The following is a 21,397-nucleotide window of genomic DNA, read 5'->3' as shown; positions in this document are numbered from 1 at the left end:
TTTAAATAGTGGGCAATTTAAAAACTCATTTGTAAGCTGATATGAATAATACAATATTGAGAAAAACAGAGATGATTGGGGTGGGGACAGGACATACTTGCTGGAGAAAAATTACTGCATGGGTGAAAAAATAAGATTGATAGCACAGTATAAGTCAGTTGGCCTTAGAAGGGACACTTCTTCCATACCATTAGGAACAGTGCTTCATTACAGCTGCACATTTTAGATCTGTTGATGGAAAGATGAAGTAGGCTCTTCTAATAGTTTTTATTTTCTCAAGTATGAGCAAAGTAAAATGTTTGGAATAGGGGAAAGGGGTGTAAAAGATTTAAGGAAAAGGAAAGAAGCTATAAAATAGTCACTTAGGAGAGTGATGATTAGAACTTGTGGCAAAGGTCTGATTTCAACATTCAGCTGCCACAGGAAAATGTGCAACCTGCTTTGAGCAGGGAGAAATGCCTGGGTACTTATCAAGCACCATTATCTATTGTAGGTCATCTCACTTATCACCATTATTTTTCTACCCTATCAGACACCTAGAAATTTACTTTACTCTTTAGCTTATTTGTGCATTTAAAAAAATTTATTTTTATTTACTTAATTTTCTTGAAACAGGAACTTGCTCGGTCATCCTAGCTAGAGTACAGGGGTGCAATCATAGCTTGCTGGACCATCAAACTCCTGAGCTCAAGCTGTCCTCCTGCCTCATCCTCCCAAGTAGCTGGGACTACAGGTGGGCAACACCACATTTGGGTTTAAAGACACTTTTAAAATTCTATTTTATTTTGCACTTCCATGTGTTTGCGTAGGAGAGATTTCCTAATGTTTTCAAGGGAAATGGAAGTAAAACTTCTTCAATCTTCTGAGTCTCAGTTTCATTATTTATAAAATGGGAGTAGTATTATCTGCATGATGATTTGTGCGTAGGAATTAGAGATGATACATATAAAGTACTGGCCTTTAATAGGAAATCAATAGTGATAATTTTAATTTGTATTACTACTAAATATTATTCTTTCATCCAGAGAATAAAAAGACCTTGCTTTCATTCTTCTTGTTAAATATATATTTAATGTTATACATATATATATAACTTTAAGTTGGCACAATGTGTCTGAGTTCCTTATGCATAGATTTGGTTGGAATATGAGATATTTTACTGATTGCTATTTGTATTTTGGACTTTGTAATGTTTATGGGACCTTGATAATGTAATACTTGAGAAAGAATAGGCTTCAAACAGAAAATTTATTTCCTCATGAGATTTTATTCTTATTATATAAGTCAAATTATAATTAATAATGTAATTTGAAAATCCCAAATAATAACACCGAGGTGAGGAGAGAGGAGTAAAAAAACCAACATATAACTTGAAAGGGGATTTAAAAATCTCACAACATTATCCCTATCCTCTTTGTCTACTAACAATGCTGCTGAAGACTACAAGTTTTCATAGTAAAGCATTATGTTAATTTGAATAACTAATAGTAAGAAATGCTAATAACACAATTTTAGCATCAATCTTTTTTTCTAGATTAGAACAGCCATGGCCATACTTGGTATTCTCTAAAGGAATATGGCTACTACCAAAATCAGTGTTCAATGATAAAGGATAGATGTGAAATACTGACCTATTGACTCTTTATTCCATATCTTCTTCTTCCATGTTTGTCTGCTCTAGGGCATGTACCTCTCTTTCAGGTAGTAACCCATATTCGTTTAGGAATGACTCCACATCTCCAGCAAAAAATTCTTCAGCAAGCTGTTCAGTAACACTAATAAAATTGCTTATGAGTTCCCCACCTTTGTAGACAAGCATTGTGGGGAGTACATCTGAGGAAAAGCGGTCCCCAGCACCTGTATTAGAAGCCTTTATTTTACAAAATTTGACTAAAGGGTATTCTGCTGCAAGGCACGTTAAACTACTGTTGAGAGCATCGCAACCCTTAACACCATCTTCATAAATGTGAACGACGATTGTGGTGATTTTCTGCTCCTTTTCAATCGTTTCCAGGAATTGCTCCCCAGTTTCCAGCTCATACACAAAGCCATATCTAGGCCCAAAACTCAACTTCTGGTGCATATCCTGCATACACTGTCTACGGTATTTACGAAGGCAGTTTTCATCCTCTTTGTCTTGATGGATTAGTTCATATTCTTGAATGCTCATCTGAGAATAGGTGAAAGAAATGATAGAAATCATCGTCAGAAATTTATATTTCTTAGACGCACCCAAGCTCATTCTCAAGGAGTTTGCTTTTGCTGTTTTTTTCTGACTAGACTACCTAGACTTCGAATATGGCCTATTTTTTATCTCATTGAAGCTTTTGTTCAAATGTCACCTTCCATGACATTCTTACCTCAATTCTTTATACTGGTATATTTTCTTCATAGCAAAAATACTTCCTTACCTTGTGGTAATATTTATTTAATTGTTTAATATTAGTTTTTTTAACTGATATGTTTTGTGGGGTGGAATTTTATTTGTCTCATTCATCACTCTATCTTGAACATCTATAGTATCTTTCACATAGTTCAACTATTTATTTCATGATTAAATTCATGTATAGCTATTGGTGAATATAGTTGAGCCGTGATATGCACACAATCTCAGTCAGAAATATGCCACTTAACTGTAAACCTCTTTGCATGAAAAAAAAAAAAAAAGAACAAGATTTGCTCTGGGGTTTATTTAAAAAGGAAAAGAACAGCTGAGCGTGGTGGTTCATATCTATAATCCTAGCATTCTGGGAGGCCGAGGTGGATGGATTGCTTGAGCACATGAGTTGGAGACCAGCCTGAGCAAAAGTGAGACCCCCATCTCTACTAAAAATAGAAAAAAACTCAGGCAAGAGGATTGCTTGAGACCAAGAGTTGGAAGTTGCTGTGAGCTATGATGACACCATGGCACTCTACCTAGAGCATCCTCTTGAGACTCTGTCTCAAAACAAACAAACAAAAAAAAAACTTAAAAAAAAAAAAGGAAAAAAATACACACACACACACACTTACCACACTTATATGTGTCTGCTACAAATGCCTCTGGATGTTATAATCCTTTCACAAGAGCTATTAAGAGGATTATATCTTAAAACTTAAATGATTTTTTAAAAGGATATATAGGATGGAATTCAAGCAAGACAGTTTACTACTATTTAGAGTTCATCAAATGAGCCAAGAGGATAATTGCTAGACCAGCAGCTTCAGGATCTCTTGGGAACTTCTTCAAAATGCAAATATTTGGGTGCCATACCAGATCTTCTGAATCAGAACCTATAAGGATGAGGCTGAGTAATTCATATTTTATCAGCCCTCCAGGTTATCCACTGGTTTAGGCCCAAAGTGAGAAAAGACCCAAATTTAATTTTCCAAAACAATCACTTTTCATAAAATTACCTGCACAGCCTTTCATAACACCTCCTCCATTATTAATGTATTTAATAGAATGTTAGGCACTCACTCCCCTCCCCTCAAAAAAAGGCACATAAGGGAACACTAGGACATGGTGTGATTAACACATAGTAGAGGTGGAGCAGCCCAGAGCTATGTAAGTTAGATATCCCAAGGGAGATTATCTACTGAGGCCTTATCATCAGGTAACCTGTCAAATTGCTGCTGTCAAATTTTTAAAGTAGGGGAGAATTGAGAAGGCAAGAAACTAATGTTTATGGAAAACCTACCATATCTTAGATTACTTAATAATCAGAAATAATCTCTAGGGTAAGTATTACTAATATCATTTTACAAAAGAAGATACTGTGATTCAGGTTAAATAAAAGCATCTGATGCTTTCATTACTACTTGCTTCTCTTTCTTTTTTTTTTTTTTGTTGTTGAGACAGGGTCCCACCCTATGCCCCTGAGCAGAGTGCAGTGGCGTGGTAGCTCACCACAACCTCAGACTCGAGCTGCGGGCAACCCGCTGTCTCAGCCTCCGGAAGCTGCTGGGATTACAGGCGCTCCCCACAGAGCCCGGCTGGGTTTTTCCATTTTTTTTCATGAGTCGGGGTCTCACTGTCGCTCAGGAGAGTCTCGAACTCCTAAGATCAAGCGATTCTCCCTCCTCAGCCTCCCACAGTGCTGGGATTACAGGCGTGAGCCACCGCTTCTCTTTCTTACATTCGTTTTCTTATATTTGTCTCTGTTTCTTATATTTGTTTCTTTCTTTTTCTCATACATCTTTTTCTATCTTAAGCTTATTATCTCGATTTAGTTTGTTTTAACCCTGAAAATTGTTAAATGTTTTGTACAGTTTTTAAATTGCTACCATAGTTTTGTTAGTTTAACAGACCAATACAAATATGATTTAAAGATGCATTTGAGCATTCCTATGAGAACTTGTTCCATTCACATATTCATATATACAGATAAATTAGGCATTCAGATACATTTCCAAAGTTTAGCCATTGTACAAAGCTTTTATATTACAGGGGTATTTGCGAAACTTGGTAAATGTAGAATGTAAATGTTTTGGCACAGTAACTGAGATAACGCCAGAAAGGCTATGTTAACCACTGTGATAAAAATGTGTCAAATGGTTTATGAAGTGAGTGTATGATGCCCCATAATCATATCATTGTATACAGTTATGATTTAATAAAAAAAATAAAAAAAAAAACTTTAAAATCAAAAAAAAAATAATAATTATAATATGTCTCATTTGGGTATTATTTTACATGTTTCAAACACTGTTATATTTATTTTCTCTTCACATCTCTTTAAAACAAGTGAATGAGGTTTGTCAGAATTTCTCAGATGGGAAAATTTGTCTTATCCCCATTCTGTAGTGACTCAGTGAAGGAACCAACCTCTCCCTCTCCCAAATATTAGAATTGCAGATTTTTATAATACAAGGGCCAGAAGCCTAGGAAAAAGGCAAATTGCTGATCATTGTTGATCAGTATACAACAACTCATATACACCCTGGCCTGATTTTCCCCCTCGATAAAAATTACTTCGTGGATTCTTACATTGTTATCATTCTTCTTATTATTATTATATAAATAATACATACTAATAATGAAGATTCACAAATGGCTTAAAACATAAAGGAAGAAAGTAATTAATTCTGGAATTTCACCAGAAATACTAGTGATAATTAATACTGTGAGATCATCTCCATTAAACTTTTGGGATGGTTTTTTAATGTATCTCTTTATGCACATAGACTTACCAATTATAAAACTTAAATAAAAATGCTGCTTTTTAATACTTTGTTTATCACGTTTTAGAAAAAAGTTGTGGCTTATTTTGCTCACTTTCTTCTTCTCTTCTCCCAATCTCATCCTTTCAAATTACCAGTATTGTCAACTTGGTGAGTGTCTTTCTGTATTTTCATATATACAAACTTATTTTAATTGTGTAAGTAATAATCACAAAAATACATACAGAGGTGTCTTCTGCTTTGTCATATTGTGAAAATACCTCTAGGCTAACTCATGTATTTGTAACTCATTCTTCTAATAGCCAGGTGTGTATTTCTTAGTATGGAAAGCCTGCCTAGGCCTTCACTTCATTTCCACTTTTTTTTCTTTTGCCAGTATAAAAAATGCTGCAATCTATACATTTTGTAAAGTGATCCTTTAGAATGATTTCATCTAGAAAACACACTGTAAATTGTTTATTACTGATTTTTTATCTTACCTTTCTGCTGATTCTTTCGTTTGAATCTTTGTCATCTCTACTCTGAGGAGAAGACATTTGCCTGAGAATCTCCTTCTTGCTAGGCGGGATGGAATCACTATCTTCACTCTCTAATTTAAACTTTCTCCAATCATTTATTACTCCTTTGGGTCCTGGGATAAAATTAAAAATAAATTGTTTCCATTTTTTTTCAAAAGGACTATTTACACAATTAAAATTAGTGTAAGTATTGCCTTGAGAATGGGTACCATCTCCTGCGTTAGACACAAACGCATTGCCTGCCCTGCTCATGAAAATGTTTTCCTACATTAATCTTGGTAAATGGGTTTTTGGCAAATCATCTTTCCGAAAATAAAGAAAATATAAATTATGCACTTTGAACTGTTGGCAAAAATTGGGGGTAATAATAATTTAATAATAACATTTCTCTCTATACTCTAATATTAAAAATTAAAAATTTTAGAATTTTAGAAAAGTAGCACTTTTATTACGTAAGAAAGAAACCTCAGCAATAAATTAAACTTGGCACTATATTAGTTCATAAAAGAAACTGGGACTGTCAGAGAAACAGCAATAATACGTAAAAGACAACCAGTGAGAAGGAGGCCTGACCTCGACAAAACTAAAATGGCTTTAAGAAAAAGTGATTGCATAGGGCACTTGCTGTATGCTGAGTCATTAAATGGATCCTAGAGAAGCTACTGGGTGAACTGAAATGTTCACAGATGTCCCCCATCCCACTCCAAAAGGAAAGGCTCACTGTCCATGTGGCTTTCCGCAGAATCTCTGGCTGATGGTTTGCAATGTTGAGTCTCACCTAGAAAATGATGTTATGAGCCTTGCCTAAGGATGCAGCTTGCAGACTTTCAGCCTGAGCAGTCTCCAAAAGGAGCTTAATGAAAGCACAGCTTTCATGGTTAAAACAATCTCTTGTTGTCATAGCAACTCTGCAGATCATTAAAGAGAAGGCACTCAGGGCTGGCAGGGCTCCTTCAGGTCCTGGGGCTGGCAGGAATCATGGGCATGGGGTAGAAGGGAGAGGGCCAGGAAAAAAAAAAAAAAAGAAAGAAAATGTGATTGCAAGTGGGACTTTACCTAACAATTGCAATCAGTGTAACCTGGCTTATTGTACCCTCAATGCAAGAGGGACTTTACCTAACAATTGCAATCAGTGTAACCTGGCTTATTATACCCTCAATGAATCCCCAACAATAAAAAAAAAAAAAAGAAAGAAATTACATGCTGAGGTTGCTAAAAAAAAAAAAGAAAAAAAATGCTTATGCAAGCATCCCATTCTAACATCGTACTAGTCTTTTAAAAATGTAGAAAGGGAAGGATTTGCAAGTTAAGGAAAATCTGACTAAATAAAGGATGGACCACTTAGAATTCTGATATTCAGTTGATCTGATAACAACAGTGCTCAGCACAGGGTCTTAAATTCTAAAAAACAAACAGCACTAAGTTGATTATCCTGCACTAAATCTTGGCCATAGCTGTACCTTTAACATTATATTCTGTATGTGAGTATATTCTCTTTCTCCTCCATATTGCCTAAAAAATTTATTTATATATTATATCAGTATTACATATTAACTATATTTAGGCAATCAAAGGTTTTTGTTTTCTTATGTAGTATCCATCTTTTAGATATATGTGCATTTTATGAATATAGAAAATATGCATAAGCGTGTGCTTACATGTTCAGAAATTAGACTCTTTTTTCCTGTTTTCTGCAAATGATAATAGTAACATATTTTATATACATTTTTCTCTACCTTGCTTTTCCCATTTCATATTATATCTCAGAAATTTCTTCTGTATCCACTCATAGAGAGGTTCTTATTTAAAAAATGGAGGCATGGTGTTCCATTGTGTGCATATAATAAAATACTTAAAACAGTTTTTCACTAGTGTACATTTTTCTACATTTTGTTCTATGACATGTGATGCTGAGTGAAGAATCTCATGCCTGCAGTATTTTTGATCTGTGTAGGTGTGTCTAAGGTTATAAAAGTAAAATTGCTTGGTCAAAGGGCTTATACATTTCTAATTTTGATATTGCTAGAATACCCCTACAGAGATTGCACCAATTTACACTCCTATCAGTAATGCATGAGTAACAAAAAGTTATTACTTTTACCAAGTCTGTGAAAAAATATCACTATAGTTCTAACTTTATAAGTGTCTTTTTTTCTTGCTCTCCCCCAACACTCTGTGAATAGTCTTTCCTAACTTTTGCCGATTCTTTGATTCGGTTGTTGGTTTTTTTCTTATTGATTTGTAGGAGCTCTTAATATGTATCACACAATTAACCATTTGTTTGTCGACCGACTTACAAATGCTTTACCCCAGTTTGTTGAATTTTTTTTTTTAAATTTTACTCCCTTCCTTCCTTTTTTCTTCTTTCCTTTCTTCCTTCGTCCCTCTCTCTGTCCATCTCTCCTTCCTTCCTTCTTTTAACTGAATTTATCAGTCTTTAAAAAAAAGTTTTTGTTTTGTATTATACTTAGAAAGATATTCCTCACATTACATTGATGTATAAAATGAATTCCCATACATTTTTGTGTGGCTTAATTCAATGACTTCAGTGCAAATTAAAAGAGAGAGGAATTACTAGTCAGACAAGAGTCAATAAAGTTAAAAGAAACTTGAATTTTAAAATTTAAGTCATAGTATTTAATTTTTAAGTTCTCAGTAGTGGCATAGAGATAGCCATATGTAATTGAACAAATTAAAAAATAAGTTCTAAATGCAATGAATTGAAGTCTTAGGTTTTCTGAAATTCATTTGATTCAAGAATGTTTTATCCCTTTATCCCTTTATTCCCTTTATTCAGAAATGTTTTCTCCTTTTATTATCCCTTTATTCCCTTTATTTTAGATGAAAAAAATTAAAATTAAAGATAATTTATCTTCTAGTCTACTATTATTCACAGTAGAAGTCTGCATTGGGGAGGAATATGGGGAGGGGTAATGGCTTAATTATAGTGCAAATAGAGAGGTCTCAGTGATAGCTAAACGGCAAGGAATTATCAATAATTAGTGTTTTTCTTACTCTTTGACATCTAAATAAAGCTGTTTCAGGAGTTATTTGATTTCAAATTAATTTACCCACTCAAATGTTTTCTATTCTATCAAACCATATGAAAGTTTTACTTAAATTCACTACTCAATAGTGCAAATAAGAATGTTAGCTATTTTCAGATTAAATTTTAATTTAATAATTATTTTTCCTTCTAGTTTTACTTGCCTGTATGTGTGGCCTGTCCTTCAAAGTCTTCCTCCAAACTTTGGCTTTTGGCTTCTTCCATTTTAGAGATTGGATTTGATATAATCTATAGGATGGACAAAGAGGTAACAACGACAGACGAATCTGAGGATATACATACATACGAACATATTTGTATATTTATAGTCCCCTACCTAATGCTACATTCCATAGTAGGTTAAAGATCATTAAGTTTTCATGACAAAGTTACCCACCAAACAAATGAAATAGCCAGTAGCTAAGCCAATAGTATTTTTGAGAAGCTAAAATACATCACAAAATCACTAAAAGCTCATGGAGTTTTATTCATAGGAAACTCCTTTATGTTCTCCTATAGAACCTATTTACTCTTAGTCCACATTCAAATCTAACCTACTTGCTTGTTTATCTTCAAATTATCCGGAAAACTCAATTGCTATACATACTAACATGTTCCCTAAGGGGTTCATGTCGTCGTGGTTTCCTAAAATATTCAAGTCAAGGAGCATATGCTACTAGTGGGTATATTATCTTCTTTCTGCACTTTCTCCTTCCTCCAGTCTTTTCCCTTTGCCTCCTTTCAAACTCAATTTAAGCACTGATGTCATCCAGCTTGTTCTTGGAAATCCCATGTTTTTTTTTTTTTTTTTTTTTTATTGATTTAAACTTCAATCCTGCAGCTGGTTTATTTGGTGTTTTCCCAGGACACAGGGTGGTAAGCCAGAACTCTCGGTCTTTATTTCGTTTTTGCTCTGTCTTCTGATTCCAATACTTGGACCGGTCCTATAATTTATTATTTTTCTTTCCACAGTTCCTATCCATAATCACTGTAAGTCAAAGGTCTTTGCCAATTTATTTTTTCCCACTTGAACAAGAGAGTGTTTTTAAGAAAAGATTGTCAAGGGAAAACCAATCCATTCCACAATCTTTATGTCACTATAAATGTAAAAAGAATAATACATTTGAATGGATTTAGTAATTAAAAGAATAACATAAAGTGGAGAAAAGAAATACACTGAAGGTAAGAAGCCATTTAATTATCTGCTCCAATTACCTGAAGATAAATTTTGTATGTAAGAAAACATGAAAATTTATGCTTCAGGAGAACAAGAAATGGGAATCTATTCAGTAACTTCAATAGCTGTTTAGTTCCCAGAAAAGTAGACCCTCAAATCAGTCTCTTTTATTTTGCAATAGATTGTTAATTTGAGGTAGATACTATTCTTAATAAATATACATAGGGTTTGAGAAAATCTATTATAAAAATACTTTTATTTCGGGGCGGCGCCTGTGGCTCAAGGAGTAGGGTGTCGGCCCCATATGCCAGAGGTGGTGGGTTCAAACCCAGGCCCTGGCCAAAAACTGCAAAAAAATAAAAAAATACTTTTATTTCAAATGTTGTGGAGACAGGGCTTAGCTTGCATCTTTAACTTATTTATTGATTACCTAGTTGACAATTGAATGGGAAAGAATTTCAGAAAAGGCTTTTACTGATTTCAAGGAATTATTGCAGAAAAGATAATCCAGTTAAGACAGATCTGATTCATGGATTGGATTGGTATAAGTTGAGAATAAACTGTGGGGCAGGCATTTCTTGGGAGTCTGAATTACCCAAAAACCAGAACTCTTCCACTGTGGTGCTCATTCATACCCAAACTTAAATCAGCTAGATTGCCTGTTTAAGTAAAAACTAGAGTCTATCCTTATCTGATACTTCGATTTGAGTTAGAGTATAAGGATTGGCAAAATTCGCTATTGTTTATTGCTAAGGGAAGCAGTGAACAGATTGATAGAAAAATACTGAGATATGATGATGTTTGTTTGTACTACTTGAAGCCTCGTTAGAGGAAGATACATGTGGAGTATTATTAGCCATAGATAGATTAATCTACATTCCTGTTAATTTCCTCTGTTACCAACTAACTCTGGGGTTTTCTGATTATCTCAGTTTATCTTCTTTAAAATTTACATTAGCATCATAAAGTGATTGAATTAATATTTGTAAGTTGCTTAAATAGATATTAACACATGGTAAGTAATTGCTCTATACATCTGTTAGGTAAAATAAAAATATATCTTTTATGTATGTGTATACAATGTGTCAGTCATTTAAAAATATGATCAATATTTGGTTTTCAGTGGTATTATTAGTGGTTAAAAAATTCCATGTCTACTTTAGATTAAAAGATTTAAAATAACAGGGCGGCGCCTGTGGCTCAGCGGGTAAGGTGCCAGCCCCATATGCCGAGGGTGGCGGGTTCAAACCCAGCCCCAGCCAAACTGCAACAAAAAAATAGCCGGGTGTTGTGGCGGGCACCTGTAGTCCCGGCTACCCGGGAGGCTGAGTCAAGAGAATCGCCTAAGCCCAAGGATTTGGAGGTTGCTGTGAGCTGTGTGATGCCACGGCACTCTACCGAGGGCGATAAGGTGAGACTCATAAGGCTTTGGGTGATAGTAATCACGTCTTTGTGCAAATAAAAATTGGTGATAGGCCGGGCACAGTGGCTCATGCCTGTAATTCTAGTACTCTTGGAAAGCCAAGGCAGGAGGATCCCTTGAGCTCAGGAGTTTGAGACCAACCCGAGCAAGAGTAAGACCCCCATCTGTACTAAATCTAGAAAAAAATTAGCTGGGTATTGTAGTGGGTGCCTATAGTCCCTCCTTACTCAGGAGGCTGAGGTAAGAGGATCCCTGGAGCCCAGAAAGCCTGGGGCAACAGAGTGAAAGAAAAGAATTTGGTGATAAAATAGACAAAGAAGACAGAAAAAAATTGTTAACCTTCACCAAAATTTACTGTGGTGCCAAAGAATGACTGTATTTTCCATATTATATAATTATAAAAATTTGTGATTTTTTTCATATTTTACAGTTATAACAGTTTCAATGAATAAAATTTGTGTTAAGTAAATATTCTATTTAGATACCTTTCACAGATTATCATTCATTTAAAAGGGCATTACCAAATTCTTCAAAAGTAAAAGCAAAAAGTTAATATTAGTGAGAAATATAGTTTAAAATATAAATTTAAGACCAGGTGTGGCAGCTCATGCCTGTAATCCTAGCACTCTGGTAGGGTGAGGTGGGTGGATTGCTTCAGCTCAGGAATTCCAGACCAGCCTGAGCAAGAGAGAGACCCCATCTCTACTAAAAATAAAAAAACTAGCTGGGTCTCGTTGTAGGTGCCAGTAGTCCCAGCTACTTGTGAGTCTGAGGCCAGAGAATTGCTCGAGCCCAAGAATTTGAGGTTGCTTGAGCTAGGAATCCATGGCACTCTCCCCAGGGCAACAGAGTAAGTCTCAGTCTCAAAAAAAAAAAAAAAAAAAAAAAATATTGGTATAATTTTACTAAGTTAGGGTTTTATTTTCCTCTTAAATTTAGGTTTTTAATAATGATTTAAAGTAATAGGTTATATGGGATAACATTTCTCAAACTTTGCCCTAAAAACTTTAACATTTCCCAGCTATGGTTTAATAATTACCAACAAATAAAATGAGACAAGTAGAAATAGTTTTGTTTGTTATTTGAACTTCACATACAACAGTGGTGATCTAGAACAGAAAGAAAGGGAGTAAAATTCTTTTTTTTTTTTTTTTGTTTGAGACAGAGTCTCATTTTGTTGCCCTCCGTAGAGTGCCGTAGCGTCACAGCTCACAGCAACCTCCAACTCCTGGGCTTAGGCGATTCTCTTGCCTCAGCCTCCTGAATACTTGGGACTACAGACCCCTGCAACAACACCTGGCTATTTTTTGTTGCAGTTTGGCCAGGGCTGGTTCGAACCTGCCATGCTTGGTATATGGGGCCGGTGCCCTACCCACTGAGCCACAGACGCCACCCAGGAGTAAAATCCTTAAACATTAGTTTTAAAAGACTCTTACAAAGCCCCAGTAGACCCTTAAGCATTTCATTATTGTTATTATCCTTGTTCCCATGACGCTATAATGATGACAATTGTTAATCACTTCAAATCTGTTGATGTAATCCAATCAGAATATCTATCTTCTTGCCCTACTTTATTCTACTTTGAATTGACTTGTGGAAATATTCTACTTGTGGAAATATTCTACTTTACAATTGACTTATAGACTTGACTTGATTTTGCTTTCAGATGTACTTGTTGTAGTTTCTTGGTGGGTTTTCAGATAATGGGATCATCTCATTACTGTATCCTAGACTAACTTTTCTCATAGCATCCACTATCATTTTTAACATTTATTTTTACATGTTTTTCTCCATTGTTGTAAGTTTTTTGAAGACAGAGACAATTTTTTACTTGTGTTCTTATTATTGTTTTATACGTTAAAATTATTCCATAAATGACAGTGACACATTTTAAAGAATCTACTATATGTGCTGGGTATTCTATACACATTATCATTATTATTATTACTGTTATTATTTTGAGACAGTCTCACTATGTCACCTCGGTAGAGTGCTGTGACGTCACAGCTCACAGCAACCTTAAACTCTTGGGTCCAAATGATTCTCTTGCCTCATCCTCCCAAGTAGCTGGGACTACAGGTGCCCACCACAATGCCCATCTATTTTTTGTTGCAGTTGTCATTGTTGTTTAGCTGGCCCGGGCAGGTTCGAACCCTTCAGCCTGGGTGGAGGTCAGTGCCCTACCCACTGAGCTACAGGTGCCACCCTATACACATTCTTTTTAATGCTCACAAAACCATTACCTTTGTTTTTCAGATGCAGTTGTCAGGCTCCTAGAGAGATTCATTGATTTGTCAAAGTTCACAGAGGTAGTATAGACTAGACAGAACCAGGTTTCAAATTTCTGACTCTCAAATCTCCAAAATCTTTACTTTTTCTACTACACCATTGTCTCTTCTAGAAAATGCTTAATGAATGAATGCATTAACTAAAGAAACCAACCTATTTTTTTGTATATGCATTAAAACCAAGATGAGTATATAAAAAATATTAAATCAGTTAGTCACCATTTTCCTAAATTATTTGAGATAGGATTTATTTGAATGATAGATTTCTACTTTGGATTAAATCTCATTAGTTTATACTGACTGTAATAGAAAAGTCTGTATTTTCAAGTTAACTAAATTAATTATAAATGACTGATAATGACTCTGGGAGACCAGTACAAAACATAAAATGGCTTTGCCTGCTATTGATTCTTGACAATCGTATGAATTGATTGAGAACTTATCAGTCCTGTGTCCCTAGGTTATTTATAAAAGCAGTGGGAGGTCAGGGTAGGAGGATCAATTAAGGTCAGCAGTTTGATACCAGCTGGGCAACACAGCGAGACACTGTCTCTACAAGAAGTAAAATTTTAAAAACCAGCTAGTAATGGTGGCATGCACATGTAATCCTAGCTACTCAGTAGGCTGAGGCGGGAAGACAGCTTCACTTCAGTCCAGGAGTTCGATGTTGCACTAAGGTATGAGCATACCACTGCACTCCAGCCTGGATGACAGAGTGAGACCCTTTCTCTAAAAATTAAACAAGAAAAGCAAGTTTAATAAACTTGGCATTTGATTTTTAAAATTTTTAAACTTGCTTTATTAAACTTGCTTATATATAACACACATATATACAAAAAAAATTAGGAAATGTTTCTTATAGAACTACTTTTGCATGTGTGCAAAATTATGGAACTGTTACACTGAGCTTTGTGTGATATGTACAGTGGTGTGAAATATTTCACTCGTGGACTCATCTCAACCATTAAAAGAAATTAATCCTATACTCCAAAGAATGGTATGTGATTATTATATTCTTTTTAATTAAGAAAAATTTTTTTGAAACAGAATCTTGCTCTGTGGTCTGGGCTAGAGTGCCATGGCCTTGAGCTTAACTCACAGCAACCTCAAACTCCTGAGCTCAAACAATCCTCCTGTCTCAGCTTCTTGAGAATCTAGGATTACAGGCTAGTACCTCCATGCCCCACAAAATTTTTCTTTTCTTTCTTATTTTTTTTTTTTTTGAGACAGTCTCAAGCTGTCGCCCTGGGTAGAGTGCCGTAGCATCACAGCTCACAGCAACCTCAAATTCTTGGGCCTAAGTGATTCTCTTGCCTCAGCCTCCCAAGCAGCTAAGACTACAGGCGCCCCCCACAATACCCAGCTATTTTTTGGTTGTAGTTGTCATTGTTGTTTGGCAGGCCCGGGCTGGATTCAAACTCGCCAGCTCTGGTGTATGTGGCTGGATCCATAGCTGCTGAGCTATAGGCATTGGCCAAAATTTTTCTATTTTTATTAGAAATGGGGTCTCACTTTGCTTAGGCTGGTCTCAAATTCTTGACCTCCTACCAGAGTGCTAGGATTACAGGTACAAGCCACCACAACTGGCCATGGTATTTGATTTTTAAAATGTAGTTGAAATAACAATTCTATTGTTTCATAGATCTTTAAGATAATTTTTAAAAATTAAGCCTGATTCATAGGCCAGTTATGTAGCTCAAATTTTATATGCAAAATATTCTCAGTGTGTGGCTTATGTTTGAAAACTAACAAACTTCAGTGTCTTAAACTTTCTGCCACTCTTCTATTTCATGAATAAACATGGTTGCAAGGTGCCTTTGTCTGCATGGGCTGCCATAACAAAATATTACAGACCACGTGGCTTAAAAAACAAAAATTAATTTTTTCCTAGTTCCAGAGTCTAGAAGTCTCAGGCCAAGACCTAGCAAGGCCAGTTTCTGGTGAGGGCCGTCTTCTTGGGCGTACTCACTGTGTCTTCACATGGCAGACAGTCAATGAGCTCTCTGCTGTCTCTTCTCAGAAGAACATTAATCCTATAGAATCAGGGCCTTGTCCTCTTGGCCTTATTTAACCTTAATTATTTCTATAAAGGTCCTATCTACAAAAACAGTCAAATTTGGGGTTAGAGTTTCAATGTCTAAAATTTGGGAAAGATACGATTTAATCCATAATGCCTGGTTCTGACTTAAGCAAAGAATAAACTAGGGAAAGGCACCACTATTTCTATGCTTCCATAGTCTGCCTTTTCCTTAATTACTAAAACCTTTGAGCCTCTGGATTTTTTTTTTTTTTTTTAGGGAAACTACCCTTCAGAATCACAGTTAGGGAAATGAGAATCCCTAACATTAATTTTTTCTTTTTTGATGTTTCACTAATTCTTTCCCTACTTCTGGACCCATGTTCCTGGGATGTCATAAAGGGTCCCACAAAAATGGAGGCCAGGATTCCCCTTTATGTCAGATAATACAAAAACCCGTCATGTCCTGGGCCAATTTCTTGGATATTTTGATGTCCTATGGAAAATATTGATGTTCTGTGCTAACCACAATAGAATCGAGGGTATTACTCTAAAAAAGCAAATCAGAAGAGTGATACACAGACTTAAGATAGAGTATGTGTGCCCCCCTTAGTCCAGGTCAGGTCCAGTAGGACATCTAATAATATATTGTGTAGCAATATTTTCCACACAGAGAAAGAATATTTTTAAGAATTTCAATAATGATTATTTTCTCTTGAGAAATAAAAGGTAAATGCTCAATTGAAGTAATCTATTTTATTTAGGAGGGCTGAGGCTCAGGTAAATACACACCCGTTCCTTTTATTCTTTTTGAAGATTGTAATTAGAGGTTTTCAGTGCGTTTTTCTGATACTGGTTTCCCTAGGTCCAGAGTAAATAGGTGAAACAACTAACCATTAAATCACCTCTCTACCTAGGGCACACCTGACATCTTTCCAGGGACACACAAAATGCAGAAAACATAGAGAATTGGAGCAGTTCTCTTTAACATTTTCATAGGAAGATAGATTTTGTTTTTGCTGTTGTTAATAAACTGTGGGCCAAACCAATAAGCATTCCGTTTAATTTTAACTGTTGTTAGAAACCTATTCTGTGTCCTGGTCTGTGTTCCATCAGGATGTCACACTGCATTCTGCTCATCTTTGCAGGGCTTCAGGTCCTCACTTTTTCTATCTCTAACCACACATCTCCTTAGGTCTCTGCTTCCCTGTGTTTTCCAAGGTGACTGTGAGCTAATCTGATCAACTAAGCCAGGCTAATGTGCTCACCAATACTAATATATTAATGTGAGATGTTTTAACCCCTGCCATGAATGTCTTCCCCAATGTCATAAAGGACTTCTGTGTGAAGCAGCCCTGCTTTATTAAAATAAGTAGACGTGGTGGGAAATTTCATAATCAGATAGGTCTGACAGCACTGTGTTAGATCATGGAGACATTGCTGGTCTTTTGGAGACCTCCACTGTCTCTCAAATTATAAATATGGATTTAATTATTTCACCCAAGCCATAATTTTCTTTTTTTCTACGCCATGACCCTATTTTATTTATTGATTTTGGGAAGGAGAGGAGAGCTGATAATGACTTGCCCTTAGGTTTAATATTAATAAAAAAGAGGAATTTTATGCCTCATAATATATCAGTTAATTTCTTGAATTATTCTCTAATTGATTTGTTTAAATTTGTCTTCTCAAAGGAGAAACTAAGCTTCTTGTGGCAAGAACTATGCATTACAATGCTTCCAAATGGCAGGATAGCATAGTGATTAGCACTTGAACATTTGGGTTCAAATCTAACTCTGCCAATCGTTGGCTGTGTGACTCTGGGCAAATCACTAACACTCTCTGTGCTTTAGTTTTCTCATCTATAAAATTAGAATAATAATAGTGTCTATTTTAAAAGGTCACATGAAGATTACATAAGTGAAATGATATAAATTATATGGTATTTTGTATTAGACATTTAATAGACATTGAGCAAAGGTTTGATAGCAAATAATAAAAAATTAAAGTTATTAAAACCAAATATTTAATATTAATAATGAATAGAGTCAAACTAACCTAAATTTTATTTAGGAAGCAAGACATATATGCACTGCTTATGCTCATTTATCTTCCCTGCCCTAAGAATGTGTGCATGTGTGCATGTGTGTGTGTACACAGTCACACACAAAGTGTATGCTTTATCTCAAAGCTATTCTATAGTCTCCTATCTCATTGCTGACTAAGATACTTTATTTTCATACTTTGATTTACTCCTTGTAATATCTGTTTGCTACAAGGCATTTAAGAACATACAAATCAAACAGCAGATTAATTTGGAGTAATGAAATACAGGCGAATGAAACGTACATGAAATTGCCTCATAAACAATAGTATTATAAAAAAGATTTTCTGAAATGTATTCCTAAGTGGGAAATAGGAGCGATGATGTAATTTGAATGTAACATGCTTATTTTCCCATAAATTGGTTTTCCCACCCATGATTTCACAAATCCTGAGTGATTTCCTGCTTCATTTGTCTTATTTGCATTTATTCCATAGTGCTTTATTATCTTTTTTAAATGTTGGTTCTCTACTAGAGTAGGACTTTGCAGAGATGGTAATAACAGTCATAATCTCTGTTGCTACCTTTAGTTATTCTAGTTGTTGGTTTTGGATACATCAACCTATGCGCTGTCATAATAAAAGTTTTCTTTAAAAATAAATCTCCAGAAGCATGACTGGAATCCAGACATGTGGTCTTCAAAATGGCAGTAACACATAAGAAAGTGGTTGTCATGCAGCAAATGCTAGTTTCCTTTTTTTAACATATAAAATCCATATCTTGATGTTATTGAAAGCGTTCCTTACTTTATGCATTCCATTTTCCCCAAGTATCTAAAGTGCACAACAACTTTGATAGAAAAACTGTGATAGAAACTTTGATATAAGATACAATAGAACAGATGTAATGCTTTTTCTGTTTCTACCTACTCAAATAGTTTTGCTTTTTCAATAAATGGGACTGGGCAGGTTGAAGATATGGAGAGCCTTTTAAATAATTTGTCAGGTGGAGCACGATGGCTGAAGCCTATAATTCTAGCACTCTGGGAGACTGAAGGTGGGTGCGCTCAGGAGTGCGAGACCACCCTGAGCAAGAGTGAGACTGCTGTCTCTACTGAAAAAAAAAAAAAAAGAAAGAAAAACTAGCTGGGCATTGTGGTGGGCACCTGTAGTCCCAGGTACTTGGGAGGCTGAGGCAAGAGGATCACTTGAGCCGAAGATTTTGAGGTTGACGTGTGGTGCCATGGCACTCTACGAAGGGCGACAGAGTGAGACTCTGTCTCCAAAAAATAAATAAATAAATAAAAAACAAAACAAAAAAAAAGTTCATCAGGAATGCATAGCAAATAGCTATTTCCTATTTGTCAACCTGTATCTTCAGTAAAAATATTTAGTCTGAGAACATATTAGCTTTCAAAACTACATCTGAATTATTGCTCCAAATGAAGACAGCCTACGTAGGTTTTCTGTTATAATATAAAGATATTCTCTTACTTGTTCTAGAGAAAACAAGACCAAAATCTTGAAGGAAATTCAGAGTAGCTATATTGTTTTAATATCACTTTATATTGTAAATACACTATTCCAGTATATATTGTTTGAATTCCATTGTAGTCATTATCTTGAAAGGTTCATGTATATTTTGATAATATCTTGTATAATATTAAATCCAATTTTATTTAGATAAAAATTGCCACACTGAGTTAAATGATCTCTAAAGTTTTTCTAACTTTAATATTAGGTGTTTCTAAGCATGAATAATGGTGAAATATATATATATTTAAAGTAAATGCTATACTTAATAGCTATTTTTACAGTTAATAAAAATGCTCTGTTGAAAAACAGTGGAAGAACCTTACTGCATTCATTTTCATGATACAAACTGTAAAGGTTAGTAGTAATAAAAATCACTTCAGTGGGAACAAAATATGAGAAAGATAAAACCCATTGAAAGAAAATTTTCATCTAATTTAACAAACATCAACAAAGTCTCATTATTCTTTTTTTTTAAAAAAAACATTACCTCTGTCTCATTAAATTTTTAAGTAACCTTTAAAAACAGTCATTATTATGCCCACTTTAAAGACTAAAAGCCACCACCAACAACAACAAAAAAATGTATTATTAAGTAAAAAAAATCCCCAAATACGTAATGTTTAAGTGTCTGATTCAGAGGTCTGAGAATACCTTAGCACAGAATAGAATACAGTAGTCCCCCTTAATACAGGTTTTGCTTTTTGTGGTTTCAGTTATGCTCAGTCAACCTTGGTCCAAAAATATGGAATGGAAAAATAGTTCATAAGTTTTAAATTGTGCACCATTCTGAGTAGTATGATGAAATCCCAACATTTTGCTCTGTCCTGCCTGGGATGTGAATCATCTCTTTGTCCAACATATACTCACTGCCCGCCTGTCTGTCACCAAGGGCTACTATTGTGGTATTGCGGTGCTTGTGTTCAAGTAACCCTTATTTACTAATAATAGTCCCAAAGCTCAAGAACAGTGAGACTAGCATATTGTTATATTTTATTATTAGTTGTTAATTTCTCATTATGATTAATTTATAAATTAAACTTTATCATGGGTATGTGTACACATAGGAAAAAACAGAGTATGTCTGCTGTGTCATGGAGTCTTGGAACATATCCCCCTGGGATAAGGGGGAGCTACTGTGCTCCCTTGCACAGTATTTGTGAGCCACATACTCAAACATACAGTGCCAGGAATTAGCATTTCTTCCTTCTAGTCATCTCTTCACTCAAAAGGAATTTAAAATTTCACAATGAATTCTCTATTCAGGGTCTTTTTTAACTGCTAGAATATCAGGCTCAAATTGTATGTTTACTCTGAATTTTTATTAGTGAAAAACGACTAGGGCAAATCATTTTATGAGCGAAAAGACTACTTTTCTTTAGAGTAGAGAAATCAACACTTTATGTACATTGACCTATTTTAAAAGAATACAATAATATGTAAATAGTGAAATTATTATTCTTTCCCCTAAGGTAAAATTCTAAAGATTACATCATTAGAAAGACGTATGGACTCACAGTTGGTGTCTCTGTGCCTGGTGTCCGTGATTGTGCTCAGTGAACGAGAACCCCTGTCTACAGAACGCCTCTGAACTTGGGCAGGTATAAGCTCAGATTTAAGATCCCTGGATACTGATGACCCTTGCAGAAATAGCTCTGAACAAGTAATAGGATTGACATAAGAGAATTAACAAAACCTTTTCATTAATACTAGGGGCTAAAACAAACAAAAAACAAAGAACTTGAAGTTGCATGGTTAATACAATCTTTGTCCGCCTATTTTTTATGTTATTTGAAGAAGTAAATCTCTTTCCAACATGGACTGACATCCAGTCTCAGAAATTCACTTACCATTTTTTTTCTTTTTTTTTTTTTTTTTGCGACAGAATCTCAAGCTGTTGCCCGGTGTAGAGTGTTGTGGCATCACAGCTCACTGCAACCTCAAACTCTTGGGCTTACTTGATTCTCTTGCCTCAGCCTCCCAAGTAGCTGGGACTACAGGTACCCACCACACTCGGCTGTTAGTTGTAGTTGTCATTGCTGTTTGGCAGGCCCAGGGTGGATTCAAACCTGCCAGCTCCAGTGGGTGTATGTGGCTGGCACCCTAGCTGTTGAGCTGCAGTCACCCAGCCTCCATTTTCTAAAAAAAAAAAAAAAATTATAATTTTTTTCTGGTTAAGAAATTTTTCT

The 21,397-nt window shown here is 35.2% G+C and overlaps 1 protein-coding gene across 1 annotated transcript; it reads right to left on the bottom strand.

Moving 5' to 3' along the window:
* Positions 1-1,233: 1,233 nt before the first annotated feature.
* PDC (phosducin) lies at positions 1,234-20,786 on the bottom strand. Its single transcript, XM_053604396.1, has 4 exons — positions 20,726-20,786; positions 8,892-8,976; positions 5,643-5,794; positions 1,234-2,170 (listed from the first exon to the last, which is right to left on the bottom strand). The coding sequence occupies exons 2-4, from the start codon at positions 8,950-8,952 to the stop codon at positions 1,643-1,645; spliced, it is 741 nt and encodes a 246-aa protein (XP_053460371.1). The 5' UTR covers positions 8,953-8,976; positions 20,726-20,786; the 3' UTR covers positions 1,234-1,642.
* Positions 20,787-21,397: the final 611 nt, after the last annotated feature.

This window comes from Nycticebus coucang, chromosome 10 (genome assembly GCF_027406575.1).
Source record: "Nycticebus coucang isolate mNycCou1 chromosome 10, mNycCou1.pri, whole genome shotgun sequence".
Taxonomy (NCBI): domain Eukaryota; kingdom Metazoa; phylum Chordata; class Mammalia; order Primates; family Lorisidae; genus Nycticebus; species Nycticebus coucang.
The sequence above is the reverse complement of the archived record's forward strand: the minus strand, read 5'-3'. Positions and strand labels throughout refer to the sequence as shown.

Coding starts and splice junctions, on each gene's coding strand:
- PDC (XM_053604396.1), bottom strand. CDS start 8,952: ATGGAAGAAGCCAAAAGCCAAAGTTTGGAGGAAGACTTTGAAGGACAG. Junction 5,795..8,891: donor AGGACAGGCCACACATACAG/GCAAGTAAAACT, acceptor ATTTTATCCCAG/GACCCAAAGGAGTAATAAAT. Junction 2,171..5,642: donor ACGAAAGAATCAGCAGAAAG/GTAAGATAAAAA, acceptor ACCTATTCTCAG/ATGAGCATTCAAGAATATGA.